Source organism: Lactuca virosa, chromosome 9, assembly GCF_052849685.1.
Source record: "Lactuca virosa cultivar CGN04683 chromosome 9, Lactuca_virosa_CGN04683_v6, whole genome shotgun sequence".
NCBI classification, from domain to species: Eukaryota; Viridiplantae; Streptophyta; class Magnoliopsida; order Asterales; family Asteraceae; genus Lactuca; species Lactuca virosa.
Genome location: NC_136434.1, coordinates 31112484 through 31125133, shown reverse-complemented (window position 1 = coordinate 31125133; position 12650 = coordinate 31112484). Strand labels below are relative to the sequence as shown.

The following is a 12650-nucleotide window of genomic DNA, read 5'->3' as shown; positions in this document are numbered from 1 at the left end:
CAAAAATTATCCTGAAGGAGGTGGGGAAACTTGGACATAAAAACCCAACATCTCCTCTTCTTGTGAGCGATGTGGGATTAAGAGTTCCAATATACCATCCCACAAGGAACGTATCAATATTTCCCCCTTGGAGACCATTTATCCCCAAATGGTGGTCCAGAAGGTTGTATCCCACAACAAGACGAGCAAGAGACCGCCTTGATACCATTGATATGAACTTAAGTGTAGAACTCACTCCCAAAAGTCAGCTTGAAAGAGGAGGGAACACTTAGACAAAAAAAACTCAACATCTCCTCTTCTTGTGAGCGATGTGAGACAATTAGTACCAATACACCCTCCCATAAGGAACGTATCATGTTGACTTGGAGAAAGGCTTGTTTTATTTTGACAATAGTAAAAAAGCCATTATAGAGATATTAATTGATGAATGATCTTTGTTGTGAAATGGTGATTGGAGTAGCTAGAAAGCTTCAGGTGCTTATATTTGTTCATTCAAGGAAAGAAACAACAGACTGCACGTGCAATTAGAGACACTACTTTTGCTAAGAAACTAGAAAATTGAGGAATTGGAAAATAAGAAACTAGGGTCTGAGAATTAAATTTGAAATATGGAATGGAAGTCAATCACATTCCTTTTATGTTTTATGTTTGATTTGTGAATGGATCAAAGAAATTCATGTATTTTTCTAGTTTTTTAACTCTCATGTTAAAAGAAAACAAAAACATTAACGTAAAAGTTATATAAGTTCGGATGCCCATACTTGAAAGGTCCATGAGCAGGCACCCATCTAGCCAATATTTAAAAAAATAGTAAAATAAGAAAACCAAATAAAAAAACAAGATCAACATTATACAAACATCAAATCGTATCATATATGACTTTCGACTAAAAAAAACGTCTCTAATACAGTTTTATTGCTAAATGTTAATTGATACTATTACAAAGCTTGAAGATGAACAGTTTGAAATGAAATGACTAGATGATTATGACATGTTCAAGAGGGTGACAGTAAAAGTGAGAAAAATGAAATGTTTTTTTTACCCTCGTATGTAGAGGTGAGCAAAACCGAACCCGAAAATCGATAAACCGAAACCGAAATAGAAACTGACAGTTTGGGTTTAAGTTTTTTTAAAAACCGAAATAATGGGTCGTTTCGGTTTTAATACAAATAAAAACCGATAAAAAACTGAACCAAACTGAATTATATAACTGTACAAAAAAATACGTATTATATAGGTATTAAATAATACTGATGGGAAAATTAGACAAAAGCATTAGTTACTCCCATTGGTTAAGGCGCTAGACGCAACATCTAAAACACTCGGTTCGAATCTCACTGTTTACATATGACTTGTTCTATTTTGTTCAGAAAGCTTATCCCACATCCATTGTAAATTCTTTCTTTAAGTTCCGAACTTGTCCCACATCGACTTCATATAAAACTTACGCCTTCGTCATCTCCTATATAAGGGGAATACCAGTTATCAATTCTCAAAGTTTGGTTTGGAATGGGTTTGGATTTAAAACCGAAATCGATCCTTTAAAACCGAGAAACCGAACTCGTCGGTTTGGGTGTAGGGTTTGGTTTTAAGTAGTTGAACATCGATACAATCAGGTTGGGTTCGATTTTAGGTCAAAACCGACCCAAACTAACTCATGATCACCCCTACTCGTATGTGAGGCTCGTGATGTCACTTAGCGTCTGAAAATAGACGGAAGAACTATCTCGTCAAAAACGTACATAGTTAAAGATGAAACTGGAAAAAAAATAAGACCGAAGTGTAACCTTCTGGACAACCATGATAACAATTTCATAAATTTCTCTATAGAATTGGATCGTTGTAATTTTTTACACTAAGTTTACACCAAAATTCTAATTTGACGCTGTGTTTTTTGTCTCAAATTTGACACTGTGTTTTCTAAATTTTTACAATTCTGACCACTTGACCGGTCAACCCGGTTACATGCTGACGGGGCATGATGACATGTCGGTTTTGATGACATGACATGCTGACGTGTCAAAATTGATTTTTTTTCCATAAAAAAACTAAGTTTTCACTTTTTTACGATATTGACACTATGTTTAATTTTTTCTTTCAATTTTGACACTATGTTTTTTTGTTCCAAATCAAACATCATTTTTTTCAATTTTGTTCAATGTTGATAATTTTCCATTTGAAACCGTATAAATATTTTTCTAATACATTTTAAACCGTATAAATACATTTTTTTCATTTAAAAACCACATTTTTATATAAATACCAGTTTTATTTATTTATTTTTTTTTTACATTCAAACCATAATTTTTTTGTATAAATATGTCTTAGTTATATAAAAACTGTATTTTATATTAAATACGCAACTTTAAAATGAGTTTGGAGGTTTGGAGGCGTGTAGTCAATTAAGACCCAAATGTCAAGTTTGCAACCCGTGAAATTTTTACATCTTATTCAAGGCTTATAGTTAGTTTGGTTCTCATGATATAACTAAAAGATATTTATACATTATGCTTTGAATGTAAAAAAACACCTTGTATTTAAATAAAAATGTGGGTTTTTAACGAAAAAAATATATATTTAGTTTAAAATGTAATAAAAAAATAGACAAAATTGCAAAAATGGTCCCTGTGGTATGCATTTTTTTGGGGTTTCAGTCAAAACCTCGATTTTTTTGGATTCATGGTCCTTTTGGCCTAGTTTGTACGTAGAATTGGTCCCCCGACTTAACTTCCGTTAAGTTGTTGCTGTTAACCCCCTCATGTGTCTCCCACATGAGGGTATATTTGTCTTTTCACTTATAAGAAACCATTTTTGCACCTAAAAAAAATATATCCCTCTTTTAAAAAAAAAATTAATACCTATTTATTTATTTTAATAATTAAAAAATAAAAAAGGTCTCTCTCTCTCTTTGTAGAAAGCTATGAACTTTTTGACATTTAGGAGCCTTCATGGTTGCTTTTCTACTTCATAATCAATTTGCTCTATTGTTCTTTATTAATATCTCCCCTTTTCGTATGTAAGTTGAGTATGATTTAGTAGATAGAAGTTAAATATTCTGATGTTTTATCATCTTTCAAAGCTGATCAGTAGATCAGTAAATGTTAACATGTTTTATTGAACCTACATTTCAAAAACAACTTTTGTTGTCTCTAGTTGATAACGAATACTGCTACTACTACTTATTTTAGGTAACTTTTTTTAAAGGTTTTGATGAATCTCGAACTCGATAAACTATGTTTATCAGGGTGTTGTTTTCAATGACAGGGTGTGTGGAAATAGGGTTTTGAAGAGAAATGGTTGTGAATCAAATTTGGGGATTGTTGGCGGTGTTGGTTTTCTTTAATAGATGTTTCATTGAGGAGCAGAGGCACACCTGTGCCCAAGCTCAGGTACATACCTTGGTTGCATACAAAATGAATTAATTTTGTTATAATTGTTCAAAACCCAGCTTTTATTCTTTCAGATTCCTAGATCCAAGGAGATGAAGATTGGTAGTTTTCCTTCAAGACCAGAAGTTGTAAAAATTGGGTCGATTTTGACCTTCGATTCGATCATAGGCAAAGCTGCGAAATTCCCAGAAGAATATTTTGGTAAAGTTCTTCCTGTTTACATATTTTACCTTGAAGTGAGTTCAGTTTAGTTGAGACTCCATAGATGAAATCCTGCAACTGAGGTTTCTCTTTTGAAGATGAAGCTTTGCTATGCAGTAGAGGCAATGAAGGCGGAGTGAGAGATGACGGGGGAACATCGATGAGGAGTCTGGGTTTGTGATGGAGCAGAAAAAAGACCACAAGAACATCTTTTATTTTTAAAGAGAGAGAGAGAGAGAGAGAGAGAGAGAGAGAGACCTCTTTTATTTTTTAATTATTAAAATAAATAAATAGGTATTATTTTTTTAAAAAGGGAGATATATTTTTTCAGGTGCAAAAATTGTCCCTTAGAAGTGAAAAGACAAATATACCCTCATGTGGGAGGCATATGAGGGGGTTAACATCAACAACTTAACGGAAGTTAAGTCGGGGGACCAATTGTACGTACAAACTAAGCCAAAAGGACCATGGATCCAAAAAAGTCGAGGTTTGGACTAAAACTCCAAAAAATGCATACCACAGGGACCATTTTTTCAATTTTGTCTAAAAATATATTTATACGGTTTCAAATGGAAAATGGTCAAAATTGAACAAAATTGGATAAATGGTGTTCGATTTGGAACAAAAAACAGAGTGTCAAAATTGAAAGAAAAAATTAAACTTAGATGTTGTTTGTTTTTCTGAAGTCAAAATGTCTGCAGTCAGCAATAAGAAGACTGTTTGTTTTTCTGAAGTCTGCAGGCTGCTAAAATAAACTAAATTTTAAATAAAATTATTTTACAAACTTAAAATGATTTTTCAACACCAAAATTTTAATAATAATAGTCATACAACAATGAAAATAAAATTCATGCAACTAAATTAGTCATACAATAAAAAAAATTTGTTTTACAATAACAATTTCATTTAAAACAATTCAATCTATATTGTGCATCAACTGCTCAACAATTTCATCCCGTAACTGAGTCATATATTCACGGTCTGCTGCAGTACCATGTGTTGGAATCCTGTCTTCATCATCATCAACGGCCACATTGTTATTTCGAAACGAGATATTGGGTTCATCGTATCGTGCGAAATACTCATCACTCAGTCCTTCTCTCCTTATAAAATTATGAAGTGCGGAACATGCCATGGCAATGTTTCTTTGTGTAACAAACGGGAATGGTGTCATCCTCTTCAATATAGGGAAGCGTGCTTTCAAAACACCAAAAGCACGCTCAATGACATTCCGAAGTTTTGCATGTCCATGGTTAAATTTTTCTTTATTTGTCAATGCACGTCTTTGACGAAAATCTCCAAGTCAATACCTCACATTACGATAAGGGGCCATAAATCCTCGAGTGTGTGCATACGCGGCATCACAAAGATAATATTTGTCTGTAAAAAACTGCAAAACACTAATCAATTTTCAAACTAAGATAAAAATATTTAAAAAAACAAAAACTTCCCTGGTGTTGGAAACGGGAATGATGCTTGTGGATCGGCTACTGTTTCTGATAATATTCTAGAGTCATGCGCTACCCCTTCCCACCCGGCCACAACAAATGTAAAAATCATATTGAAGTCACAAAATGCCAATACGTTTTGGTAGCAATCTCCTTTTCCCCTACTTCTATATAAGTATTGTTTCTTAGCAGGGACAACAACATGTATCAAAGTGCCATCAAGTGCACCAACCGCCCCTTTGAAAACCCGTCGTAGCCTCCTATTATGTCCTGGAATGTTTGGATTCAGATTAAAAGAAGTTGGTACTATAACATCTTGTGCGAAAAACATCATTTTTTCCAACACTTCATAAAAAAATTATGAATTGTTTGCTTCGAGTGTTGAAATCTCCTCTTGATAATCACGTAACGTTGATTATGGCCGATCATCATCAAAAACATAGCCATCTTTTCCTCAACCGATACATGTTTGCTGTCCTTTAATGAGTAATTTACTCTAAAATGAGCACACAGTCGTACACAAGAGTCACAGGACATGCGTAGTACTTCAACACATTGTAAACGATTACGATGTAATAACTCCAATGTGTATTCATGTTGTAACGCCCGCAGATCCGGGCTAGTCAATTTAGAGACAATGAGCGTCAAAAATGAGTTTTTGATGGAAGATTATTTAGAAGGATTAGTTTTAACCAAGTTATAGTATATGTCACAAGGGTTCCGTACATATAAAGAACGCCGATATCCGAGTTATAACGAAGAAGTTATGGTCCGTCGAAGTTTTACGGCAAAACCGGCACGACACCGGGAGACGTAAATAGTGAATTTACGATAGAAGACTTTTTAGCCTTAGTGATCTAAACAAAAGTTGTAGTATACATTAAACCGAGAACATACAAAAAAAAAGAACGTCAAAATCTGACTTTGTATGAGGAAGTTATGATTTTTCTAAGATTTGACATAGTAGTGTACAGCCCGAAATTCGAATTTTTGATCGATCGATTTTTGGCCAACGCAACCTAAATGAGAATTGAAGATCTCATTAATAGTAGCGCAACGGTAAAAAGACAGACGAAAACGGACGTCGGATGAAGAAGTTATGAATTTTTAACAGACTTTTCCTGTCCCGGCCTGTTAAAAATATAACTTTAAAAATAAAGTCAAAATTAGCCGACGGAGTCTAAACGAAAGTTGTAGGGTACGGTCCCGCCTACGCGTGGATATAAAGAACGTCAAAAACGGAGTTCGTATGAACGAGTTATAAATTATAATAGCATATTTACGTATTAAAATAAAGTATAAATCATATATACGTATACATATATATACAAATGTATATATCATTAGAAAGGTATCGACGATGCGGTCATAATAAGACTAGTTTTGAGTACTTTCAATATTAGTTTAGTACACATATCGTTAAATCTATTTAAAATAGTATTATGAAGGGGTGTTTAGTCGTTTATATAACTATAAGGTCATTAAGTAATTATGGAGGGTAGTTTTTGTAAATTCAATTACTATAAATAAGAGCCTTGGGCTCTCATATTTCTTGCATCATTCTCTTGATTCAAGAGTCTTTCTCTTCTTATCCCCCGAGCATTTTCGGTCCCTCGTGATTCGACTTCTCTTTCTGTAGTTTTAGTATAGTAAGGTGAGCGCTGAAACGCTGCACGAATCTTTCTTAGAAAGATCCAGCGACGAAGTTCTGCCCCTGCAGAGCCCGACTCCTAGCTAAAACCCCCTTGTAAGTAAGTTATGCTTACCTATTTTAATATAGCTTATATTTAAAATTAGTATTGTTATTATGAACTTGTAATAATCATTTGAGCTATTATTATGACTTATATAAGTGTCGTTATAATATCTTTTTAACTACTCGCGGTACGGGGAATCTGGTTTAAAGGGCCGCATAGGGTTGTTGGGTTTCAGAAGTGCTATATGCCAAAATGGTCCTACCCTCCGGTGTTTTATGTCTGACCCCTGTCTGTACATAGTGGTTGGAAAGTATTGTTTAAACGCTTTTATAATAATAATAATAATAAGACTAATAATTAGTCACGGTAAATATTAGACTAAAATCTAGTGGTAATAATACTAGGTTTCGTCGAAGGAAATTATTTTAAAGTAAACGAAGCGTTGTCCGAGTACCGAGTCACCACCTTATCAAGTGAGTGCATATTTACTTTCATCTTACACATAGATATGAAGTATTTTATATAAATTACGTGCTATGTGTGCATACTATCTGAATACTTGTTGTCTATGCTGGATGAATGATTTTATACATGTTTTAAAATGATTTAAACTGTATATGTATTTTATATCTACAAATATGTTGGGTATGACATGGGTAGATGAAATAGTTGGTGTGTAATGAAATAAAATGATGAGAGATAGGTGATGATAGGAAGGTGATGATAATTATGTGAGGATAGATAGGTGATGATGAATTGGGGATGTAGGATGAAAGATACCATAACCTTGTCCGGCAATGTGGAGATGTAGTCATCTACCAGAGTATAGATGGCGACCACGGACTATTCTAGACAACCCCGTGGAAACACCAGCAGGCTCATAACCTGTAGGTGATGAATTACGAGTTCAGGCGATGTTGTAACTACGTATTCATGTGATGATACTCTAACCCTTACTATGAATTACGAGTTCAGGCGATGTTGTAACTACGTATTCATGCGATGATACTCCAACCCTTACTAGGCGCGTATCGAGGGGGTAATCCCTGAATCATTACTGATTATGTGATGTAGGCAATGATCCTCAGGAAAAGTCCTTAGGAACGAACATATAAGGAAATGTGATGTAAAGAGATGAGAGGTAAATATGATTTAGGAGATGACCCTTAAGATAATTCTTTAGGGAATATTAAATGAAGAAAATGGGGATGGGCAATCGGGTTAATTGTTTGACATGTATTATGTGAAGAAACAAATTAACTATATTATTGTGGGTTGAAAACCCTATCTACTCACCAGGTTTCCCAACCTGACCCACTCAAGCTTATTTGTATCACAGGTGTCGATATGAAGCTACTTTACACTGAGATATTAAAGGGATGTAGATCACTAGTGTAAATAAATGTAAGTTCTGTTTATGCTTATGTTTCTGTATTGACGATGACATCCCAAATGTTTTAAAATGAATAAAATACATTTCTTAGGAAATGCTTTGATAACGTATTTATCATGTTTTTCTGGGAACAAATTCCGCAACATTTTTATTAAAAGAAGTACTCTGATTTCTATAAAGCATAAACAAAATCGGTCTTTTCTGGCCGTGAAAATGGGGATGTCATACATGTCTCGTCATTTCCGAATCATTATCCAGCAATCGTTTCACACCCCTCTTCCAAAAATAACGGATGTACAGGTACATAAGAATGACGAGAAGTAACTTTTGATCGTGATCCATTATGAACCTAAAATCAACAAAGTAGAACTTTAAAAAACATTACATTAACCATATTTCAATTAGCAAAAAAAACATAAGATAAACCATATTTCAAGTAGCAAATAAACCTTACATTAATCATATTTTAAGTAGCGAAAAAAAATATGATAAACCATATTTCAAGTAGAAAATAAACCTTACATTAATCATATTTCACGTAGCAAAAAGACCTAACAGATAGTTTCAACACAAGAAAAATCATCGGACAATCTTTCCGTCCTTCAAAACTCCTAAACTTGTACCCGTCATCTCAAGCCATCCTCGTAATATATCGGCAACATCGGGCAAATGTATCCACATCTCTCTCATGTTCATGGTCCCTCCAAATATATGATATGCAACAAGGTGTAAAGGATCGTCGGAAAGGATTATTTCAAGAGACGAGGCGTTGTCCGATCATCTTCTAATCAAGTGAGTGTATAGTTACTTTCTTCTAACACATAAGTATGAAGTATTTGCTATGAAATACGTGTTATGTGTTTATATATTGTTGTTTATTTGAGATGTTGGTGGAATGGATGAACTATATAGGTTTTAATGAGTTAAACTGTATATGTATTTTGTAACTACAAATATGTTGGGTAGGACATGGGTAGATGAGATCCGTGAGTATGGATTAGATCAAGAGGTTAGTTTTAGATCCGTGAGTAGGGATCAGATCAAGAGGCTAGTTTTTAGATCCGTGAGTGTGGATTAGACCAAGAGGTTAGTTTTAGATCCGGGAGTATGGATCAGGTAAAAAGATAAAACTTGTTATTAGTCTGGGAGTATGGATTAAGACTAAGTTAATTGTCCCCAGTCCGGGAGTATGGATTGGGCATAATTATTGATTCGGGAGTATGGATCAAATCAGGATTAAGGTATAGTTAATTGTCCCTATTCCGGGAGTATGGATTGGGTACAATTATTGATCCGGGAGTATGGATCAGATCAGGAGGTTAGTTTTAGATCCGTGAGTATGGATCAGGTAGTTTTAGATCCGTGAGTATGGATCAGGGGAAAAGGTTAGTTTTAGATCCGTGAGTATGGATCAGGTGAAAAGGTTAGTTTTAGATCCGTGAGTATGGATCGGGTGAAGAGGATAGTTTTAGATCCGTGAGTAGGGATCAGGTAAAGAGGAAAATTTTAGATACAAGAGTTTAGATCATGTCGTTGTGAGGATCGATGAGGGATCAGGTAAAGAGGAAAATTTTAGATACGATAGTTTTACATCCCGAGATTTTGTTATATAATGAAAATACATTTCTTTAAAGAAATGCTTTGATAAATTCTTATCATATTTTGTTTTGGGAACAAGTTCCGCAACTGTTTTCTTTAAAAGATTACTCTGATTTTAAAAAACAAAGCATAAACAAATCGGTATTTTCTGGCCGTGAAATTGGGGATGTCACAGTTGGTATCAGAGCATTAGTTTAAGCGAACTAGGAATTTGTAGGATTTCTAGACTTAAACTTAGGATGCTAAGTGATGATCGTGAGATGAGTGTCTACCATATTTTAGACACGAGCACTAGTATATTTTAGGAAAGATGCCTAAAATGATTTTATGTGCTAACTGCTATATGTTTGCCATATATGAAATTGTTTATTCGGATCTATGGTCTGTTGCCGACCGGATCTGGAAACCTTATGTGTTTAGGATTCTAAGCGTACGACTACGGTATTAGAACTAGCATGTAAACGTTTCGGAGTGATAAGGATGATTTAATTATCTATCGTGATTGAGGATCTGAATTCACCATATTCGGTGTGTAGATCAAAAATGGTAAGAACCAGAAGTGGAGTGGGAAACGTGAACGAAGACAGGAAGCAACCACCTGTGATTGAGCGAGTACCTGTTGTAGCGGCAGCACCTGAGCCAATAACAATGGTTGGTGTACAATTGATGATTCAAACGATGTTGGATCGTCAAATGGATGAAACTAGACGTCTGCTTCGGCAGAATAGTGAAGAACTTTCAATGCCGATTGAACAGCCCGAGTTGAATGAAGGGCATTCGGAAGGAGGTAACTTCAGTGGGATTGTTGGTCAAGCCAACCCACCGTTGGTCAGACAAAACAAACAAGAGGGAGGAATTGATGGGCTTGGATGCAAGTACAAAGACTTTTTGACTTGCAAACCATCGACCTTCACTGGAAAAGAGGATCCGATCGGAGTGATGGATTGGATCTCAGAAATGAAGCTAGCCTTCATGACGTGTGGTTGCAGAGGCAAGTTGCAGACCACGTTCGCAGTACGTCAGTTCAGAGGTGGCGCTGTTCGTTGGTGGAACACTCTGGGGAAGACCCTAAGCCCTAATGAGCCACTGCAACTGACTTGGGCAGAGTTCTTGGTGCAATTCAAGCGCAAGTTCTGCTCGGCCCAAAATCTGCTAGAGTTGGAGAACAAGTTTCTGACATTGACAAAAGGCAGCATGTCAGTTGATGAATACACTAATGCCTTCACAGACAAGATGGAGTCTGCTTTGTGCATCGTCCCAGACGATCTGACTAAAGTTGACCTGTACGCAAAGGGACTCCCATGGGAGTATGCGGTGCCAGTGCGTCAGGCACTTACTCTGGAGGCAGCTATCTGGGCTGCCAAGTGTGTTGAAGATATGATTAAGGGAAGAACCGCCAGCAAGGTTGAAGTTGGCGAGAAAAGAATGTTTGAAGGATCCTCAAGGTCCGATGAGAAGAGAAAATTTTCGAAGTCTGGTTCGAAGAAGTTCGAAGAAGAAGCACAATGGTGTGATAAGTGCAAGAGGAAGCACATTGGGAGATGCTCTAAAGAAATGACCTGCTTCAAATGCGGGAAGACTGGTCATTATGCCAGCGAATGCACAAACAAAAGAGAAGCCTGCTTTAAGTGTGGTGAAGAAGGACACTTCAAGCAAAACTGCCCAAGAAGGGAGGAGATTACAAAGCCAATTGTGCTGCCAAAGCTAAAGGCAAGAGCATTTCAAATGATCCTTGATGAAGCAGATGACAACGCGAGGAATCAAGGATGAGGATTTTATATCCAAAGATCAAGTTATGAAGTAGCAGTGTGAATAGTAACTTATGGTGTAGCCTATTAGAGGCATAGTATAGGGTGAACTTGAACTTTTGTGTAATAGTTTCAAAAAAATAATATAAACCCTAGTTTTGTTATCTGGTGTGTTGAATGATTGTATGATTTTCTTGTATGGTGACTTGGTCGACTGCGGGACAATACTTGGGACGAGTATGAGTAGGTGTGAAAGGTAGTAGATGTATATACTACCGGAAGCACATGACTCACACTTGGATCGGGGGAAGTCACAAGGTTACCAAGAAGCTAGTGATTGATTCCGTTTTATTCGAGTATGTCATTACCCTTGTTTCGGTAATGACTAGTAAGATGGTTGTTATTCCGACCCTAGTGGTCATATCAAATTGAGTCCGACTACGATGAGTTTGTTACATGGTTTAGAGAACCAAGTTTGATGTAGCATTTAACTTAAGTCAGAAGATTGAAATCAATGTGATCAATAGTATCGCGCTCGTTGTTAAGGAAGCTTGTAGCTAGAAATGCTACATGTAAAAATGTGATTATATCACATTAGAATATGAAGGAAGGTATATTCCATTCTGGAATTTGACTCTAAGAGACTTGAGTCTAAGCGTTGCATCATACGATGAGAGGTCATTAGAACACGACCCATCGGTCTGTTACAATAGATAAAGGAAAGTATTTATCCTAAGAAGAAGAATGAGTCCACAATAAGGACTTATTTTGTAACTTGAAGGTTATGATTGAAAGTCCAACATAGTATGAAAAGCAGATGCAAGATTGAGCATCGTCTGCAGTCAAGAAGCCCTAGAGTTAGATACTCTTTCGAGGAAACATAGAAGTTACGGTTATTACCTAGGATGAAGAGATAACGTATGGAATCATTATTCAAGCCCTATTTCGTTGATGATTCCGGGACGTAATCATCCTAAGGGGGAGATAATTGTAACGCCCATGGATCAGGGCTAGTCAATTTAGAGACCATGAGCATCAAAAATGACTTTTTGATGGAAGATTATTTATAAGGAGTAAACTTAACTAAGTTGTAGTATATGTTACAAGGATTCCGTACATATAAAGAACACCGAAATCCGAGTTATAACGAAGAAGTTATGACCTGTCGAAGTTTC

General features: G+C 35.8%; 1 protein-coding gene across 1 annotated transcript; it reads right to left on the bottom strand.

Annotated features, from left to right (window-relative positions):
- Positions 1–4506: 4506 nt before the first annotated feature.
- LOC145139094 (uncharacterized) lies at positions 4507–5372 on the bottom strand. Its single transcript, XM_079073039.1, has 3 exons — positions 5038–5372; positions 4946–4990; positions 4507–4873 (listed from the first exon to the last, which is right to left on the bottom strand). The coding sequence occupies exons 1-3, from the start codon at positions 5370–5372 to the stop codon at positions 4507–4509; spliced, it is 747 nt and encodes a 248-aa protein (XP_078929165.1).
- Between the last annotated feature and the right edge of the window lie 7278 nt (positions 5373–12650).